The 21846-nt window shown below is 36.8% G+C and overlaps 1 protein-coding gene across 23 annotated transcripts in view; it reads left to right on the top strand.

Annotated features, from left to right (window-relative positions):
* SCMH1 (Scm polycomb group protein homolog 1) overlaps positions 1–21846 on the top strand; it is a 209013-nt gene that overhangs the window by 181377 nt on the left and 5790 nt on the right. For 21 of the 23 annotated variants that reach the window (XM_077150072.1, XM_077150065.1, XM_077150070.1 and 18 more), the window contains 2 exons: positions 14623–14817; positions 17637–17702. In XM_077150072.1, the coding sequence (XP_077006187.1) occupies positions 14623–14817; positions 17637–17702 (261 nt within the window). The remainder of the gene's footprint in view (positions 1–14622; positions 14818–17636; positions 17703–21846) is intronic. The other 2 variants (XM_077150055.1, XM_077150061.1) reach the window with 1 other exon arrangement.

Genomic DNA, 21846 nt, shown 5'->3' on the forward strand with positions numbered 1-21846 from the left:
GGATATTTGTTTCCAGTTTCTAGCTATTACAAATAAAGCTACTATAAACATTTGCATAGAGGTCATTGTATGGACATGGGCATTCATGGATTCATTTCACTGGGGTAACTACCTAGCAGTGGAATGGCTGAGTCACATATTAGTTGTATGTTTCACTTTTAAGATATTGCAAATCTGTTCTCCAAAGTGATTATAACAACCATTCACATTCCTACAAGCAGCGTGTAAGAATTCCAATTGCTTCACATCCTCACCAATATTTGGTACAATCAATCTTTTTTAATTTTAGCCATTCTAGTAGGTTTGTAGTGATATCTTACTCTGGTTTTTGTATTTCTCTAATAATAAGGTTGACAGTGTTTTCAGATACTTATTTGCAATGCATTGATTTTCTGTGGTGAAGGACCCAAGTCTTTTGTTCATTTTTTGTTTGTTTATTGTTGTTGTTATTGAACTATTACTGAGTTATTTGTACATTCTGGATATAAGTCCTTTATCAGTTCAGGTATCTGATTTACAAGTATTTTCTCCCAGTCTTTAGCTTACCTTTTCCTTCTATTAACTGTGACTTTCAAAGAACAGAATTCTTAATTTGGATGAAATACAGTTGATCCATTTTTCTTAAACAGATCATGCTTTGAGTGTGAAAGTATTTTCCAAATCAAAGTTTACTAAGATTTTCTCTTATGTTTTCTTCTAGGACTTTTCTAGTTTTAGGTCTTACATTTAGGTCTGTCATCTGTTTTCGGTTAATTTTGGCATTAGGTAAAAGTCAAGTTCATTTTCTTACATAATGGCTATTTAAATGTTTCAGCACCATTTATTGAAAAGATTTCCTTTCTCTATTGAATTCTTTTTTTTTTTTCACATGGGCAAGCACCGGGACTCGAACCCGGGTCCTCAGGCTTGGCAGGCAAGCATCCTTACCTGCTGAGCCACTGTGGCCCGCCCTCTATTGAATTCTTTTTTATGTATATTAATTAAAAATTAAATCTTAAGAATTTCTCTTGAGGAAAATATTAACTTCTTAATTGTTTACTTTGGCTCCTTTGACAAAAATTAATTGATCATATATATGTGTGGGTCTGTTTCTGCATTCTCCATTCTGTTCACTTATTCTGTTTGTCTGTCTTTACAGCAGAACCACACTTTTTTTAAAAATTTATTTATTAATTAAAAAAAATAAAGAAACAAAATAAAACAACATACATAATAATTCACAATATCATCACTTAGTTGCATATTCATCATTTCTTAGAACATTTGCATCGATTTAGAAAAAGAAATAAAAAGATAACAGAGAAAAAAAAGTTATACATACCATACCCCTTACTCCTCGCTGTCATTTTTCACTAGCATTTAAACTAAATTTATTTTAGCATTTGTTCCCCCTATTATTTATTTTCATTCCATATGTTCTACTCCTTTGTTGACAAGGTAGATAAAAGGGGCATCAGACACAAGGTTTTCACAATCACACAGTTACATTGTTAAAGCTATGTTGTTACACAATCCTCTTCAAGAATCAAGGCTACTGATCACAGCTCAACAGTTTCAGGTACTTCCCTTGGTCAACTGATTTTTAAGTAGGCTTGACCTATCCTTTGCAGGGTTAAGTTTCATATGAACAAACCCCAAGACTGAGGGCTCTGCCTATAGCTTTGGTTGTCCACACTGCTTGTGAGAATATCAAGAATTCAACTTGGGGAAGTTGCATTTCTCCCCATTCTCAGATACTTTTCCACTCACTGATCGAATCACTCTGGGATTCTTCGGGGCATCACTCTGGACAAACCAGCAAAATCTCATGTCCCACCTGAGATTCCAAGTACTTATGGCAGAACCACACTTTCTTGATTACTGAAACTTATAAGTCCTAAAATCAGGTTAGTGTAAATCCTCCAACTTTGTTCTTCTTTTTCAGAATAATTTTGGCTTTTCCTTTGGATATTTTGGCTGTTGCATTTCCACATAAATTTTAGAATCACCTTGTGATTCTAAATTTTTTTTTACAAAAAAATAAATGACTGCTGAAATTTTTATTGCAATTGCATTGACTCTATAGATAAATTTTGAAAGAATTGACATCTTTAACAAAATTGAATCTTCTGATGCACTTCTGATAAGTGTATCTGTCCACTTATTTAGATCTTTAATTTTAGCAATATTTTATGATTTTCATTATAGGCATATTTTACATCTTTTGTCAAATTTCCTAAGTATTTTCATTTTCATATATTATTATAAATGGTATTTTCAAATTTTAGTTTTCTGATTATTTATTGCTAGTATACAGAAATACAGTTGATTATTGTATCTTGATTTTGGATCCTGCAGTTTCACCAGACTCACTTAGTAGTTTTAGTAGCTTTTTGGAAGATTCCTCAGGGTTTTCTACACAGACAGTCATATCTATACAAATAAAGGCAGTTTTTCTTCCTCCTTTACAATCTGGATACATTTGATTGCTTTTTCATACCTTGAACCAGCTAACACCTCCAGTATTATGATGAAGAAAAGTGGTAAGATAGGACTTCTTTTTTAGCCTTGTTCCTGATTTTAGACAGAAAGCATTCACTATTAAGTGTAATGTTACCTGTTTATTGTAGTTTGATGGACTTGCCTTTGATTTCTAGTTTGCTGAGAGTTTTATCCAGAGAGGGTGGTGGATTTTTCAAGTGTTTTTTCTGCATCAGTTGAGATGATCATGTTTTTTCTTTTTTGTCTAAATATGGTGAATTATATCAGTAGATTTTTTAATGTTAACCCCACTTGATCATTCCATAATGCTGTTTTGATTTGCTAAAATTTAGTTTTAAATTGTTGCATTTATATTCATTATATGTACTGATCTGTTTTCTTTCCTTATATTGTCTTTGCTTAGTTTTGATATCAGGTTAATTCTCACCTCATAGAATGAGTTAGGGAATACTCCCCCATCAGTTTTCTATATCGAACTGGAAATATTTCTTCCTTAAATTTTTGATAGACCTCATCAATGAAAACCACATAGCCCTAGAGTTTTCTTTATTCAAAGGTGTTTTATTAGAAATGCAATTTATTTAATAGACAAAGAGCTATTCTGGTTGTCTGTTTCTTCTTGGGTGAATTTTGGTAAATTTTGCCTTTCAAGGATGTTGTCCATTTCATCTAAGTTGGCATAAAGTTCATAATATCACCTTTCCTTTTAATTACTGTAGAACTATATAAGGGTCATCTTCTCTCATTCCTAATATTGGTAACTTGTGTTTTCTCTCTCTTCTTCCTGACTAGGAAGATAATCAATTTTATTAGTTGTCTCAAAAAAAAATCAGCTGTTGGTTTCATTGATTTTCTTTGATGTTTTCATTTCACTAATCTTTGTTCTATCTTTATTACTTAATCTCCTTATTTTGGATTTATTGCACTCTTTTTCAGGTAACTTATTGTAGAAACTTAGATCATTCATTTAAGATGTTTCTTCTTTTTTAATCTGAGCATTTCGTTCTCTAAATTTCCTTTATGAAACTTAAGCTGCATTTTTTTAGTTTTTTTTTAATTAGAGAAATTGTAGGTTTACAGAAAAATCAAATATAAAATAGAGTTTCCATGTAACACCTATTATTAACACCTTGCATTACATGGTACATTTGTTAAAAATGATGAATAAACAATCTTAAAATTGTGCTATTAACTATAGTCCATCATTTACAATAGAGTTCACTGTGTTCATAGTCCTGTGTGTTTTAAAAAATTTTATTCTAGTAAAATATATATAGCCAAAAATTTCCCATTTTAACCACATTCAAATATGTATTTCAGTGCTGTTAATTATGTTCACAAGGTTGCACTGCCATCATCCATTACCATCCATTTCCAAAACTTTATGATCAACCCAAATAGAAACTCTGTACAATTTTACTCCCCATTCCCTAACCCCCACTCCATACACTGGTTACCTAGCATACCACCAATTGTGATATGTCATGTTTCCACTTTTATCCTGTTGAAAATACTCTCTAATGTCCCATTGATTTTCTTTTTACATGGGTTATTTTTAATTTATTTAATATTCTAAATATGTGGGAATTTTCTAGGGTTCTTTCTGTTAATTGCTTTCTAATTTAAATCCATTGAGGTCAGAGATATACTCTGTATGATTTGAATTTTATTAAAAGTTTTATGGCTCAGAATATCTTGGTAAGTGTACCACTTGAAGACAATGTGCTCTGTCATCGTGGGTTGGAGTATTCTATCAATGTCTATTCGATTTCAAGATGTTTGATACTGTTGTTTGATAATGATTTTCTGTCTTCTTGTTCCATTAATTATTGAGAGAGGTGTGTGGAATCTGTGACTGTAATTGAGGATTTGTTTATTTCATCTTGCAGCTCAATTAGTTTTTGCTATTTTTTTTCTGTTAATGGGTACATAAAAGTTTTATTATTATGTCCTGTTTTTACCATAATAATCTTTATTATTCTTTATCTTAATGAAATGACCAACTTTAAACCTTGATGACATTCTTTGCTCTGAAATTTACTATATCTTCTGCTAGAATAGTAATTCCAGGTTTCTGTTGATTAGTGTTAGCATGGTATATATCTTTCCATTGTTTTACCTTAGGGTATTTGTGTCTTTGTCTTTGAAGCCTGACAACCTCAGGCTTGTAATTCTCATGTTTATACCATTTGTATTTAATACAATTATTAATATGGCTTGGATTTAAATCTACCTTCTTGCTATTTGTTTCTTATTTGAGCCATCCATTCTTTGCTTCCTTTTTCTCCTTTTTCTACCTCCCTTTGTTTTAATTCAGTGTTTCATTAATGATTCTGTTATATTTCCTTTGTTGGCTTATTAGCTATACCTATTTGTTTTACTTTAGTGGTTGTTTTAGAGTTTATAGTATACATTTTTATCACAGCCTCCCTTAAAGTATATCATTTCATTTTATATATCGCGTAAGGACCTTACAACAGTTTACTTTCACAATTCCCATTCCATCTTTTGTGCTATTGTTACACATTTTACTTCTAAATAAATATAAGCTTCACTTTATATTTTTATTATTTTGTTTTAAATAGGCAGTTGTCTTTAAAAAATACTTTAAAAATAAGAAAAAAATATTTTCTGTTTACCCTTTCATAGTACCATTTCTGATATTCTTCATTCCTTTGTGTAGTTCTAGAGTTCCATTTTATATCATCTTCTTTCTGCCTGAAGGATTTCCTTTGACATTTCTTGTTTTTATGGTCTACACAAGCAAAGATTTTTCAGCTTATGTATCTCTGAAAATAGTCTGATTTCACCTTTGTTTTTTGGAAGATATTTTTGCTGAGTTTGGAATTCCAGGTTTATGTTGTTGTTCAGCACTTTAAAGACGTTGCTCCGTTGTCTTCTGGGTTACATTGTCTGATGAGAAGTATGCTATAATTCTTACTTTTGGTCTTGTATGTTTTTTCTCTAGCTTCTATTAAGATTGTGTATCACTAGTTTTAAGCAATTTTATGACTATGTTTTGATAATTTTTTTCATGTCTTTTGTGCTTGTGGGTCTTTCAGCTTCTTGGATTTGTGGGTTTATAGTTTACATAAAAATTTTTAAAAAGCTACCATTCTTTACCCCCGTCTCTTCTCTCCTTTGAAAACTACAGTTACACATAAATTCATCGTCTTGAAGTTTTTCCACAGTTTACTGATGCTCTGTTCATTTTTCTTCACTCTTTTCTGTTTCATTTTGGATAGACTCTATAAGTTTATATAAATTTACTAATCTGTTCTTCTACAGTACCTAATCTATTAATCCATCTCCTATAATTTTCATCTCAAATACTGTGTTTTTCATTTCTAGAAGTTCAGTATTGGACTTTTTGTGTCTTTGATGTCTCTTCTTGACATGCTGTCCTTCCTCTACCTTCTCAAACATATGAAATATATTCATAATCACCTCTCCACTTTGTGCACTTTAGCTACCTTGGCCTATTTGTAACTCACCTCTATTTCCTCACCTCAGAAAATCACTAGGCTCTGCCTGATTTTCCTCTCCCTGCCCTATGGCCTGAAAACCCTCTCCAAGCTGTTCTAGTTTGCTAGCTGCTGGAATGCAACACACCAGAGATGAATTGACTTTTAATAAAAGGAGAGTTATTTCGTTAGTTCTTCAGAGGAAAGGCAGCTAACTTTCCACTGAGGTTTTTTCTTACGTGGGAAGGCAGAAGGTGATCTCTGCTGGCCTTCTCTCCAGGCCTCTGGGTTCCAACATCTTTCCCTGAGGTGATTTTTTTCTGCATCTCCAAAGGCCTGGACTGAGCTGCGAGTGCCAAGATGAGGTATGCTCAGCTGCTTGGGCCGTGCTATGTTGAGCTCTCTCATTTAAGTACCAGCCAATTAAATCGAACATCATTCATTACAGTAGGCACATCTCTTAGCTCACTGCAGATGTAATGAGCAACAGATGAGGTTTACGTACCATTGGCTTATGTCCACAGCAACAAAACTAGGCATGTTCACCTGGCCAAGTTGACACCTGAACCTAGCTACCACAAGTCCATAAACTGGGAACAAGCTTAGGACTCACCACATGTTGCTTCCCATCTTTCAGGAATCACTTTCCTACACAGCCTGATGCCCACTGTCCCACACAGTCTAAAAACTGGTATTTCATATTCTGTTAGTTTGTTAAGCTGCCAGAATTCAATATGCCAGAAATGGAAGAACTTTTAAAAAAGGGATTTAATAAGTTACAAGTTTACAGTTCCAAGCCTAGAAAAATGTCCAAACTAAGGCATCCAGAGAAAGATACCTTAATTCAAGAATGGCCAATGTGTCTGGAACATCTCTGTCAGCTGGGTGGTCTTGTGGCTGGCATCTGCTGGTCCCTTGCTCCTGGGCTCTGTTGCTTTCAGCCTCTGTTTCTGTGAGGGTTCCTCACTTTACTTCTCCAGGGCTGGCTTTCATCTCTTGGTTTCCTTGGCTCTCTCCAAGTTCTGGTTTTCTTAAAATCTCATGGTGACATCTGCTGGGCTCCAAGCATCTCCAGTCATCCATGTCTCTGTTCTGTGAAGTATCTGCTCTCCAAGCATCTGCATCTGCACTCTTTTGGCTCTGAGGTTTCTTCAAAATATTTCTTCTTTTAAAGGATTCCAGTAAACTAATCAAAACACCACCCAGAATGGGCACAGTCACATTTCCATCTAATCAAAAGGCCACACACACAATTGGGCATGACACATCTTTGTGGAGATAATTAAAAGTTTCTGCTCTACAATATTGAATCAGGATTAAAAGAAACAGCTGCCTCCACAAGATTGCATCAGAAAGCATGGCAAACTGGCACACATATACTTTGTCTTTTCTTTTAGTTTTTTCAGGCATTAGGGTAAATCTACTACCTGTTATTTCACCTTAACTGGCAGCAGAAATTCCAAGTGTATCTTGAATCCATGCATATCTTACCATCTGTATAACCTTCACCGTTGCCCTACCTCTCCTGGCTTAAGAGATATTTTTTTGGCCTGTCTCATTTCCTTACTGTGTCTCTTGTTCCTCTCCCTTCCATTTTCTGCTTAACAGTCCAAGTGATCTTCTTAAAGTATAAATCAGATTATTACACTTTCCCACTTAAGACTCTTTGGTGGTTTTCTATTACACTTAACAATAAAATCTAAATGTATTATTTTGATTTGCAGTGTCCTGCGTGATCTGGCTCCTTCCCACCTCTCAAAACATATCCCTTTGTTCTGTACATTTTAGTTCCTCTGTTTTTCTCTCACTTTCCTTACATACTCCAAGCTATTTTCTCCTTCAGGTTCTTTCTCTGTGCTATCAGGCAACAGCCTCCAGCTCTTGCACCAGGGAACCTATAGCAGATCCTTTCCCATGACTAGGTTCTTCCCAAACCAAGTCAGTTACTTATCCCTGCCCATTGAATTATCTGCATGTGGAGTCCTCCTGGGTCCTGGACCATATTTTCTATTCTTTTCAGTTTTTCTTAGAGAGTGATTATTTAAATAATGCTTGGAATTCATTTTGGACCTTCAATAAACCCTAAAATGAAGCATATTTCTTGGAATACTTTCACATTTCAGATAGTTGAACTCTTCTTCAGATCACAGCTTAAACATCAAGCTGTCAAGAGAGACCTCCCAGAATTTCCTTTTCTAAAAACTTTTTCTGTCTTTAAACTCAGCTTCTTTCTTTCTTAATATTTACAATAGTTTCTCTTTTTTTTTTTTTGTTTACTTATATTTTATCACCCTCCAAACTCAACTCAGTATTCCATTATGGGAGGGACAGTAGCTATTCTCTTCACTATTCTATTCTCACTTTCCATCACCCTAATGTCACATAGTAAGTAATTTAAAATATTTGTTCATTGAAAGGATGGAAGCAAATGTGAGACCTGTGGTTCAGAGAGGGAGAAACTTAAGCATGCATAAAGACTGTTCTAGTCTCTGGGTCCTGTGTTTGTATAATACTGTTTTTAGATCCACAGCTTTAATTTCTTGGTCACTTAGTTCACCCCCAGTGAAGGGGAAAGCATGGTTGTGATCATAGCATCTTTGCATCTCAGAAGTGGAAAGGGCTCTCAGGATGATCTAGTGTCTAGCCCAACAGATGAAAGTGGTCACCTGACCTTTGCTTAAACTCTTTTAATGAGAGGTTGCTGTCTATCTCCTTTGGTAATTGGTTTTATTATTGGACAGGTCTGATTTTTAGAATGCCCTCCCTTTTGAGCTGAAATCTTCCTTGGTATGAATCCTGCCTCTGTACCTGTTCCTGCTCACTGCATTCCAAAAGAACAAATCTATGGCCAGCCCTCTTCCTTTCCCTTGACTGCCCTTATAGTATTTGAATATGACAGTCTCCCAAGTTTTTTCTTCTCTCCCCTATATATTCCCAGGCCTGGTCTCCTTACCATGTTTTCTAGGCTCCTCACCAACATCCTGCTCATCCTCCACTGGAAACACTAGTTTTTTAAGGTCAGCCTTGCAATACAATACTGCTTCTCACTGAAATGCAAAACCTGCTTCTCACTGAAAATGAATGTGTAAGAACCAAGTCCTTATCTATTTGTTACCTGTACATACCCAATACCTAGCATAGTGACTAGCACACAAAGGGTGTCCAACAAATGTTTGTTGAATGACTGAATGAGTCTTCTTTCATGCTAATTGTTCCCATGTCTCCAAAATGTCAACAGTAAATTTAATTTACATTGACCTTAAGAGGTTAAGGGATTTTCTTTTCCATTTTACAGATAGGCAAACTGAAGCCCAAAAAAATACAGTGAGCATTGACTAATGATCATGCCAGAAATAGAGCTTAAGTCTTTCAGCCCCACCCTCTGACCCCTAGGCCAATGGTCTGTATTTGTTTTGTTTTAGCAGTAGAACTCCTTTTTTAGCAAAGGTAAGATTATATGAAACTCCAATTTAACCAGAGCTGTTTGGATAGACACTGAGATAAGGGTCAGAGCCCTGTTCACTTGACCTCCCCTTAGGGAGGCCCCCCCCTGCTAGAGCTCTGTGGAGCACAGTTTTGAAATGTTTCAGTCTTTTCTCTGGCATTGCCCTATGAAGGGCAGCCAGTGCCCCATTTTATCAGTCTTAAGAGGGCTGCACCCTCCCAGAGCCTTGGGCATGATGCTTCATTTTTCTAATACATGTCATCAGGGTAAGATGCAATGAGCTTGCCTAGTCCAGGTGCCACCAGTCCAGATTTTTAGACCCATAGACTCAGAATCTGGATCTAAGTTAGTATTCTTAGTATTGCTGAGAGGAAGAGTTACCCACTGATTTGTATGAGCATTTATGAGTCCCTGGCATTATCATCATATTAGTTCACATCTGTTAGCTCATGTCAGGGTACTATCCTCAGTCTTAGCTGAGTAACATGAGGACCAATAACAAGTAAAGAGATTGAGTCAGTCATCTAAAACCTCCCAACAAAGAAAAGCCCAGGAAAAGATGGCTTCACAGGCAAATTCCAACGACATTCCAAAAGGAATTAATGCCAATCCTGTTCAGACTCTTCCAAAAAAATGATAGGAAAAAACCCTACTTAACTCATTCTATGAGGCCAACATCAGCATAATACCAAAGCCAGATAAAGATACCACAAAGGAAATAAAACTACAGACTAATCTCTCTCATGAATATAGAAGTAAAAACCAGCAACAAAATATTTTCCATTTGAATCCTACAGCACATTAACAGAATTATACACCATAATCAAGTGGTATTCATCTCAGGTATGCAAGGATGGTTCGGTGTAAGAAAATCAATTAATGTAATACACCACATTAATAAAACAAGGGGGAAAAACTACACGATCTTCTCAATTGATGCAGAAAAGGAATTTGACAAAATCCAGCAGCTCTTCTTGGTAAAAACACTTCGAAAAATAAGAATAGAAGGAAACTTCCTCAACATGATAAATGGTATTTTAGTTTGCTGAGGCTGCTGGAATGCAGTATACCAGAAATGGACTGGCTTTTATAAAGGGATTTATGTAGTTACAAATTAACAGTTCCTCCAAGGAAAGGCAGCAGCTTTCATCAGGGTTCTTCTCATGTGGGAAGACACATTGTAGATGTCTGCTTGGCTTCTGTCCTGGCTTCTGGTTTCAAATGGCTTTCCCCAGGGTGTTTCCTCTCTGCATCTCCAGACTTCTAGGTCTGAACTGCTCTGAGCACTTCTGAGCTGATGAGCTGTCTTCTGATCTCTCTAAGCTTGCAGATAATTAAATCAAATGTCACTCATTGCTGAAGTCACTCCCCTTAGCCAACTGCAGATGTGATCAGTCATAGATGAATTTCACATGCTGATGATTCAAGTACCCAGCAACAGAACAACAGGACACTATCACTTGGCCAAGTTGACACCTGAATTTATCTACCACAAATAGCATATATGAAAAACCCACTGCTAACATCAAGTGCCACTGTGAAAGATAGAAAGTTCAGGAACAAGACCCCACTGTCATTACTGTTTCTCAACATTGTACTGTAAGTTCTAACCAGAGCAGTTATGCAAGAAAAAGAAATAAAAGTCATGCAAATTGGAAAGAAATAAAACTTTTACTATTTGCAGATGACATGATCCTATATATATAGAAAGTCTCCCAAAATCTGCAGCAAAGCCAGAAGAGCTAATAAAAGTTTCAGCAAAGTGACGGGATACAAAAAGGAACACACAAAAATCAGTATTGTTTTATATACTAGTAATGAACAATCTGAGGAAAAAATCAAGAAAATAATTCCAATTTTCAATAGCAACTAAAAGAATCAGATGTCTAGGAATAAATTTAAACAGGAATGTAAAGGACCTACATACCCAAATTCTCTGTATTCAGATAAATACAAACATTGCTAAAATAAATCAAAGGAGATCTAAATAAAAGGAAGGGCATTCCAGGCCCATGGACTGGAAAACTAAATATTTTCAAGATGTCAACACAATCCCAATAAAAATTCTAACAGCCTGCTTTACAGAAATGGCTGAATCAATCATCAAACTTATATGGACTGGTACAGGACCCCAAATAGCCAAAACCACCTTGAAAAGAGAAGAACAAAGTTGAAGGAGTCACAGTTCCTGACATTAAAACTTATTAGAAAGCTACAGTCAAAAAAAAAAAAAAAAAAAACCCAGGATGGTACTGGCACAAAGATATAGACTGCAAATGTTCAGAAAAATTATTGTGAGAGTACAAAACTATGTAATGATGTTGTGAGTCACTGATCATAACCATGTCAAGAATGTTTGTATGGTTGTTCGCTGTTTATAATAAAAATATTTTAAAAAAAGATACAGACTAATGGAATCAAATTGAGAGTTCAGAAATAGACCCTAATCAAGTGGTCAATTGATTTTGGACAAGGCTTCCAAGTCCACTCAGTTGGGAAAGAATAGTCTCTTCAAAGGACTTTATCATTAAAATGAAAAGACCATGTACTCAATGGGAGAAAATAATATCCAGAATATATAAAGAATCTCTACAAATCAACAATAAAAAGACAACTCAATTTTAAAAAGGCAGAAGATTTGAATAGACATTTCTCCAGAGAGGATATACAAATGGATAGAAAGCACATGAAACAATACATGACATCATTAGCTATTAGGAAAGTGCAAATCAAAATCACGAGATATCATTTTGCACCCATGAGAAGAGCTGTTATGAAGGGAAAAAAAAGAAAAAGTATTGGAGAGGATATGGAAAAATAGGAACACTCATTTATTGCTGGTGGGAATGTACAATAATGCAGTATGTGACACTGCTACATTCATCTGTTCTGAAAAATGGGAATCAGAAGCCTCACCTATAGGGAATTGGATATGATTTAGGTATCTCGGAGCTTCAGAGACTATTATCTTTAGAACCATTTCTAGGAAAGAGCTTCATCAGTTAAGATAAGGGTTAATAGTTGTCTCATACTTAATCTGACCGAAGCTAGGGTTGCTGAGCAATTTTAGGTGAGTATTGGAAAGTAGACCTAAAATCCTAAACCATCTTGCAACTGAGGTCTTATTGTGTACCAGACAATATGCTTGAGTTTAGGGTTCATCAGAGACCCTAAATGAATCTGAAGCATTATTTAAACACCCTATCTCTAAGAATAACCACAAAGGACAGTAATATGGTCCAGTAGCCAGGACAGCCCCACAGCAGAGAATACTGTAGCCAAGGCTTGGTTTGGGTAGAACCTGATTATAAAAGGGAATTGATACAGGTTCCATACTGTAATGACTGGGGGCTGCTGCTGCTGTTGGGCCATGGCATAAACACCAAGGTGAGTGCCCCTTTATATTATCTTTTGTTTTGGGGTAATATACATAAAAATATAAAATTTGCCATTTAAGCATTTTTAAGTGCACAATTCAGTGGCATTAATTACTTTTACAATGTTGTGCTACCATCACTACCTTCCATTATTAAACTTTTTCATCACCTGAAACAGAAACTCTTTACCCATTAAGCAATATTTCCCCATTCCCCTGACCCCCATCTCCTGGTAACCTCTAATCTATTTTCTGTCTCTATGAATTTGTTTATTCTAGATATTTGATGTAAGTGAAAGTCATTCAATATTTGTATTTTCCTTTTATTTCTGACGTATTTCACTCAGCATGTTTTCAGGGTTCATACAAGTTGTAGCATGCCTCAGAACTTCCATCTTTTTATGGCTTAATAGTATTTCATTATATGAATATTCCACATTTTGTGTATCCATTCATCTGTTGATGGACATTTGGTTGTTTTCAACTTTTAACTATTTGTGAGTGGCTGTATACACAATCTTTTTTGATATTTACAAACCTTTGAAAGAAAGAGAGGGATTTTTCCCATGTTATAGATGAGAAAACTAGGGTTCTAAGAGAAATAACTTCCCAACAGTGCTGGTTTGAAAGGATGTATGTCCCCTAGAAAAGCCATGTTTTAATCTAAATCCCATTTCATAAAGGCAGAATAATCCCTATTCAATACTGTATGTTTGAAACTGTGATCAAATCATCTCCCTAGAAATATGATTTAATCAAGAGTGGTTGTTAAGCTGGATTAGGTGATGACGCGTCTCCACCTATTTGGGTGGATCTTGATAAATTTCTGGAGTCCTATAAAAGAGGAAACATTTTGGAGAATGAAGGAGAGATTCAGAGAGAGCGGAGCAGAACAACACAGCCACGAGAAGCAGAGTCCACCAGCCAGTGACCTTTGGAGATGAAGAAGGAAAATGCCTCCCAGGGAGCTTCATGAAACAGGAAGCCAGGAGAAGAATCTAGCAGATGATGCCATGTGCCCTTCTAGCTGAGAGAGAAGCCCTGACTGTGTTCACCATGTGCCTTCTCACTTGAGAGAGAAACTGTGAACTTCATCAGTCTCCTTGAACCAAGGTATCTTTCCCTGGATGCCTTTGATTGGACATATCTATAGACTTGTTTTAATTGGGACATTTTCTTTGCCTTAGAGCTGTAAATTAGAAACTTAATAAATTCCCCATTTTAAAGGTCATTCTGTTTCTGATATATTGCATTCTGGCAGCTAGCAAACTAGAGCACTTACTGAGGAAAGAGGCAAATTTTTACCCAGTTTCTCTGCGTCTAAGCTCTCAAACACTGTACAATACCAGTTTCCTTGGCATGTTGCTATACAGCAGGGCAGATATGAAAGGAGGGAGTTAATGTTGGAGCAGATCCATTATAGTTAGGGATTTGGCCAGGCATCAAGGAGTACTTCTGATATACTCTTCTGGTTGAGCAGAGGGTCAATGTCTAGAATACCCTAATCCAAGTAAATATATCTCTTCTCCTGCATCTCTGTTCCCTGCTCTGGATCTGTGTCTAAGGCAGCCTCTTCCATCCTAGAATAACTCCAGAAAAAAAAAAAAAAACGTAGGACATCCAGAACAGAAGAAGCCTTTAAGACCATCTAGTCTAGGAGGAAAAGTCTTTAAGGACACCAAAATCCAGAGAGTAGCAGTGAGGTTGACTAAGGTCACTTAGTGAGAGCCAGCACCAAGACTGATGCATGGGCCTCTTGAGTCCCAGCCCAGAGCTTTATCTCTGTTCTGCTGCTTGGTCCTGCATTATCCTCATAAACCAGGCTCTACTCTAACCCTAGTTCTACTGTTTTCCAGGTGAAGCCTTTGTCCTGGGTAATAGTCTGACCCGGTCCCTGGAGCCACACTCAGATCCAATGGACTCCACTTTGAATCCTACCAACCTTGTCAGCACCTCCCAAAATCTTCGAGCCCCTGGGTACCGGGCCTTGCTTTCATCCTGTGGCCTCCCACAGAGCACTGCATCAGCTGTGCGCAGGCTGTGCTCCAGGGGTAAGTATACCAGAATTCTGGTCCTCCTATCCTACCTCATTTCCTCCTTCCTTTCCTTGCTCTGAGCTCTGGGAGCCTAGAAAGGGACTACCTATAACCTGCTACCTGTTGGTGAATCTTGGGATGACCAGGCTTACTCTTTTGTCTGCCCAAGTACTGGGAGGTAGTTGGCGCTCTGGAATTGGCTTGGGCATGATGGAAACCGAGAGCCAAGGTCCCAGAGCCAAAGGGACAGGGAAGGATTCATTTATTCATCCATCAGCCATCTATTTGAATACCATCTGTGTTGGGTTTAGGAATGTAAAAATGAATCACTTCTACCCTCAAGGAGCTCACAGTGTTGTGGGAAAGACAAGTGCTTAAATAGATAATTACAAAACAATACCTTGTGTGCAGTATCAGAGATGTGTTTTGGTTATAATGAAAACAACAAAAAGGAACATCTAACCCAAGCTTGGTGTTCAAGGGAAGCTTCCTTAAGGAAGTGACACCTTGCCTGAGACTTAAATGGTGAATGTATGAATTACCATATCAGGGTGATAGAGAGGGAGAGCTTTCCAAGAAGAGGAAATAGCATAAACAAGGGCAAAATGATAAGAAAAAGCAAGATTATACCAGAAACTGTGTACAGTTTGGTATTACTAAAACATAAAATGCAATGCTGCAACCTCAAAGAGAAAAGCCTAGGAAGGTAAGGAATTATAGAGGACTTAAATGCCTTGTTAAAGTATTTAGAGTTGATCTTGTAGGCCATGTGACGTTACTGACAGGTTTTAATTAGAGACATCAATAAGTTTGTGTTTTGCATATTTCATTGACTGCTATATTGATTACTCAGTAGTTTTGAAAACTGCTCAAGAGGTACATTTAACCAGGTTTGAGGATTGTGAGGAAGAAGGGAGTTGGAAATGTCTCTCTGGAAGGGGTGGCTGGATAGATGCTCCAGTCTCTGAGTGAGGGAACCATAGACAAGCAGGAAGGGGGAGGAAGGGAGCCCCTGGGTTATCTAGATAATATTCATAGGCAGTAGCTATGCAGGTCTGAAGCTCAGAGAAGAGGACTGAGCTTAATTAAATATTTGGGGGGTGTCAGCATATAGTTGAAGCTGTAGGAGAAATAACATTTCCCAGGAGTTGAGAAGAAAAAATCAATTAACCAAAGATGGAGTCCTGGTAAACATAATTCAGGGGGTAGGAACAGGAAAGGAGTCCACTGAGGAGACAAAGGAATAGTCAGAAGTGAGAAGAAACAGACAAATTTAATATTATAGTAGCCAGGGGTAACAGAGTTTTAAAGAGAGCACAGCACAGCAAAGGTTTGGTAAAATAGGAACTGAGAAATATCTGTTGGATATGGTGATTGGTGGATAATTGGTGATCTTAACAAAAAAAAAGCAGCTTCAATGGTGAGGGCAGATTGCAGTGGGTGATAATATCGAGTGTTTGACAAGGAAAAAAAAAGATGGTAGCTAAAGGTGATTTCAAAATAAGGTTTTTTTTGAAGTGGGGCACTTTGGGTGTATTTGTCAGCAGACAACTGTAGTGTTTCAAGAGGAAGAAATTAGGAAAATAAGAAAGAGAAGAAAGTAAGGTCTTGGAGGAGTGGAAAGAAATAGGGGTTAAGGACATAGACAGATAGATTAGTCTTAAGCCAAAAGGAGGTGTACCTTCTTCTCTGAGACTGGAAGGAAGTTCACTTGTAGCCATGTGTAAATGAAGAGAAGGGAACAAGTAGGGAAGGACTTAGAAATGCTGAAAGAGTGGATTAGTCATTAAGAGGAGAAGAGAAAATGGAACAAGGAGAAGGGAATCTCAGAAAATTCCGGGGGCCCAGCTATGCCTGAAAGCTAGTTGGCCAGTTTGCTGAGCTGGTAGGGCTAGAAGGGAAGAGGAGGAAGGAAAGAATGTAAAGGAGTCAGTGGAACTGGAGGGAGATGATCGATCACTGAATCTGGGCAGGGTGGGGAAGAAAACCCAAGCTGAGAGAAAGCTAAAGAATGGGGAAATCGAAAGTTTGATATGCCAAGTCTTTGAGATATCACATTTGTAGTAGACATAAGTCCTGAGAAGGTTGTGTGTATGACAGGTTGGGGTCAGAGGATGGTATTTAAAATTCTGAAGTAGATTTGTTCTTGGGTCAGAGGATGGTATTTAAAATTCTGGAGTAGATTTGTTCTAAGTGATTACAAGAACCAGAGTGACCTTAGCAGTAGGAAATTGAAGTAGAGTTCCAACAAGGTGAAAGTCACTGGAGCCCTGGCAGCTGAATGGGCTGCCTCTCAAGGAGGTTGGCTCTGAGAATTAAGTCAGGAATTGGGGTGGAACAGAAGGTAATGAGTGAAGTACCAGAAAGTCTTCATTTAACAATGGGAGCAACCCAGAGATCTATAGGTGACAGTGACCAGAAGCGCAGATGTTTGGTGAATGTTTGGCCTCTGAAGAATATGAACTTTCATAGGAGGATGGACCAGAAGCAGTAATGGGGAGCCAGGAGAATGGCATCTCCACACTCCACACTCTGGCCTCCCTGCAGCCCAAGGACATGTGAGGTGTGAATGAATAAGAAGACTCTTTGAAAAGTCCTGCAAGGGAAGGAAGTGTCCGTAGGGGAGAAAAGAGTTTTCAGGGAAGACTGAGATAGTTGAAGAAGCCCTTCCCCTACCCTCAGCCCCTAGCAAGGCAGAAAAAAATCAAGTCTAAAGAGCTCTGAAGTAAAGGTAAAGCTCAGAGTTGATTTTGGGCAAGTCATCTCACATCTCAGTTCTTCACTGTCCTTATATTAAAAATGGAGATGGTGATATCAACCTGGTCTCTCCACAGGAGTGTTAAAAGGATCCAATGAAAGAAGGGATATGGAGTCATTTTGGAAACTAAAGCGTTCCCCAGGTATGAGGGGAGTTACTGTTATTGTTGCCTCCCCCAAAGCCCTGTCTCTGATAGGAATCCTTCTTTGATGGGCATGGCTGCCTCTCATGGCACCACCTCACATGTCACTGTTTTTTCCCAGGCCTCTCCACTCTTCCTTGGAAGCAAATTGTGAGTCTGTCTGCCAGGTCATGGTCTAACTTAACTTTTCTTTTACCAGTTTTATTGAGACATAGTCACACACCACACAAACCATCCAAAGTATGCAATCACTGGCTCACAGTATAATCACATAGTTGTGCATACATCCCCATGGTCAATTTTAGAGCATTTCCTTATTCCAGGACAGAAATAAGAATAAAAAATAAAACCCATATCTTGGGTGGTGTGACAGTGGCTCAGAGGCAGAATTCTTGCTTACCATGCTGGAGACCCAGCTTCAATTCCCAGTGCCTGCCCATGCAAAAATAGCAGGGAAAAAAAAAAAAAACATATCCTCCCATACCCCTTATCCCGCTATTGTTGACCCATTATATTGGTATAGTAAATTTGTGGCTGTTGATGAAAGAATATTAAAATATTACTGTTAACTATAGTCCATTGTTTGCAATAGCTGTGTTTTTCCCATATACCCTCTATTACTATTTTTTTTACATTTGTAGTAGTTCATGCAAGAACTGATTTGCATACATGACTTAAAACAATTACTTTCAAATTTACCTACAGTACAGCACTATATTTGTGTGTGTATATTTATATATTCCCAATAAAGAGCTACCATGACCTCTATCCATTCCCAAACATTTAAGTTCAACCTTGTTAACGATTTTGCACTTATTAGGTAACTGCTCCCCCTTCTCTAGCTTCTATCTATCTCTTGGTACCCTATATTCTACATTTTGAGACTCTGAGTTTCCATGTTCTAGTTAGTTCATAATAATGAAATCATACAATAGCTCTCCTTTTGTTTCTGGCTTATTTCACTCAGCATGTTTTCAGGATTCATCCAAGTTGGAGCATGTCTCAGAACTTCCTTTTTATAGCTAAGTAGTATTCCATTATATGAATATACTACATTTTGTTTATCCATTCATCTGTTGATGAAAACTTGGATTGTTTCTATCTTTCAGCAATTGTGAATATTGCCACTATGAACATCGGTGTGCAAATGTCTGTTCATGTCACTGCTTTTGGGTTTTCTGGGATATACCAAGTAGCAGAATTGCTGGGTCATTGGACGACTCAATATTTAATTTTCTAAGGAACTGACAAACTATCCTCCACAACAACTGTACCATTTTACATTCCCATCAGCAGAGAATAAATGTTCCTATTTCTCCACATCTCTCCAACATTTGTAGTTTCTTGTTTTTTTGATAGCAACCATTCTTATAAGTGTGAGATGATATCTCATTGTGGTTTTGATTTGCAATAGCTAGTCAAGTTGAGCATCTTTTCATGTGCTTTTTAGCCATTTGTATTTCTTCTTTGGAGAAATATTTATTCATATCTTTTCCCCATTTAACAGTTGGGTTGTTTATCCTTTGTTGTGTTGTAGGATTTCTTTGTATATACTAGATATCAAACCCTTATCAGATATATGGTTACGAAATATCCTCTCCCGTTGAGTTGGCTGCCTCTTCATCTTTTTGACAAAATCTTTTGAAGTCGAGAAGTGTTCAGTCTTGAGGAGTTCCCATTTATCTGTTTTTTATTTCATTGCTTGTGCTTTGAGTGTAAAGTCTAAGAAGCTACCTCCTATCACTGGGTCTTGAAGACCTATATTTTCTTGTAGGAGTTTTATAGTACTGGCTCTTATATTTAGGTCTTTTATCCACTTTGAGTTAATATTTTTATAGGCTGTGAAGTAGGGGTCCTCTTTCATTCCATTGGATATGGATATCCCGTTCTCCCAGCCCCATTTATTGAAGAGACTGTTTGTTCCTGGTTTAGTGAATTGGAAAGCCTTGTCAAAAATCAGTTGACCAAGGGAAGTACCTGAAACTGTTGAGTTGTGATCAGTAGCCTTGATTCTTGAAGATGATTGTGTAACGACATAGCTTTAACAATGTGACTGTGTGATTCTGAAAACCTTGTGTCTGATGCTCCTTTTATCCAGTGTATGGACAGATGAGAAAAAAATATGTAGATAATAAATAAATAAATAATGGGCCAATAAGGAGTAAAATAATTGGGTAGATTGAAATACTAGTGGTCAGTGAGGAGGAGGGGGGAGGGGTAAGGGATGTATGAGTTTTTTCTTTTTTCTTTTTATTTCTTTTTCTGGAGTGATGCAGATGTTCCAAAAATGATCATGGTGATGAATCTACAACTTTGTGATAATATTGTGAGCCATTGATTGTACACCATAGTATGAACTATCATGTATGTGTGAAGACTTGTCAACAAAAATATTTAAAAAAAAAAAACCAATGGGCCATAGATCTAAGAATCTATTTCTGAACTCTCAATTCAATTCCATTGATCAGCATGTCTGTCTTTGTGATAATAACATACTGTTTTGATCACTGTGGCTTTATAATAAACTTTAAAGTCAAGAATTGTAAGTCCTCCCACTTCATTCTTTTTTAGGATGATTTTGGCTATTCAAGTCCCCGTTCTCTTCCAAATAAATTTAATGACTAGCTTTCTCAACTCTGAAAAGTAGCTTATTGGAATTTTGATTGATATTGAATTGAATCTCTAGATCAATTTGGGTAGAATTGACATCTTAACATTTAGCTTTCCTATCCATGAACAAGGAATGTCTTTCTATTCAGATCTTCTTTGATTTCTTTTAGCTATGTTTTGCATTTTTTAGTTTACAGATCTTTTACATCCTTGGTTGAGATTATTCCTAGATATTTGATTCTTTAGTTGCTATTATGAATGGAATTTTTTTAAATTGCCTCCTCAGGTCATTACTAATGTATAGAAACACTACTGATTTTTTCGCATTAATCTTGTATCCTACCACTTTGCTGAATTTGTTTTTTAGCTCAAGTAGTTTGTATAGATTTCTCAGGATTTTCCAAGTATAGGATCATGTCATCTACTAGATTGTGAAAGTTTTACTTCTTCCTTTCCAATTTGGTTGCCTCTTATTTCTTTTTCTTGCCTAATTGCTCTAGCTAGAACTTCTAGCACAGTGTTGGATAATAATATTGACAGTAGGCATCCTTGTTTCATTCCCTGTCTTAGGGGAAGGTGTTCAGTCTCTCACTGTTGAGTCCAATGCTGGCTTTAGGTTTTGTATAAATGCCTTTTATGATATTGAGGAAGTTTCCTTCAATTCCTATGTTGAGGAGTGTTGCTAACAAAAAAGATCGCTGAATTTTGTTCAGTGCCTTTTCCACATCAATCAGGATGATCATGTGATTTTTCCTTTTCAGTTTGTTAATGTGTTGTATTACATTGATTGATTTTCTTGTGTTGAACTACCTTTGCATGCCTAGAATAAATCCCACTTGGTCTTGGTGTATAATTCTTCTAATGTGCCATTGGATTCAATTTGCAAGTATTTTGTTCAGAATTTTTGCATCTATTTTCAATAGGGAGATTGGTCTTTAGTTTTCCTTTCTTGTAGTATGTTTATCAGGTTTTGGTATTAGGGTGATGTTTGCTTCATAGAATGAATTAGGTAGTGTTCCCCTTTCTTCATTTTTTGAAAAATTGAGCAGGACTAGTGTTAATTCTTCTAGGAATGTTTGGTAAAATTCCCTGTTACACCATCTGGCCCTGGGCTTTTCATTGTAGGGAGGTTTTTGATGACTGATTGAATCTCTTTACTTGTGGGGAGGTTTTTGATGACTGATTGAATCTCTTTACTTGTGATTGGCTTGTTGAGGTCTTCTGTTTCTTCTTGAGTCGGTATAGGTTGTGTGTTTATAGGAAATTATCCATTTCATCTAAGTTGTCTAGTTTATTAGCATATAGTTGTTCATAGTATCCTCTTATGATTTTTTAAATTTCTTCATGATCCATGGTAACAAGTCCCCCTCTCATTTCTGATTTTGTTTATTTGCATCCTTTCTTCTTCTTTGTCAGCCTAGCTAGGGGACCATTGATTTTATTGATTTTCTCAAAGATCCGACTTTTGGTTTTATTGATTCTATTTTTGTTTGTTTGTTTGTTCTCCAGTTCATTTATTTCTGTTTTAATCTTT

This window comes from Tamandua tetradactyla, chromosome 2 (assembly GCF_023851605.1).
Source record: "Tamandua tetradactyla isolate mTamTet1 chromosome 2, mTamTet1.pri, whole genome shotgun sequence".
Lineage (NCBI taxonomy): Eukaryota > Metazoa > Chordata > Mammalia > Pilosa > Myrmecophagidae > Tamandua > Tamandua tetradactyla.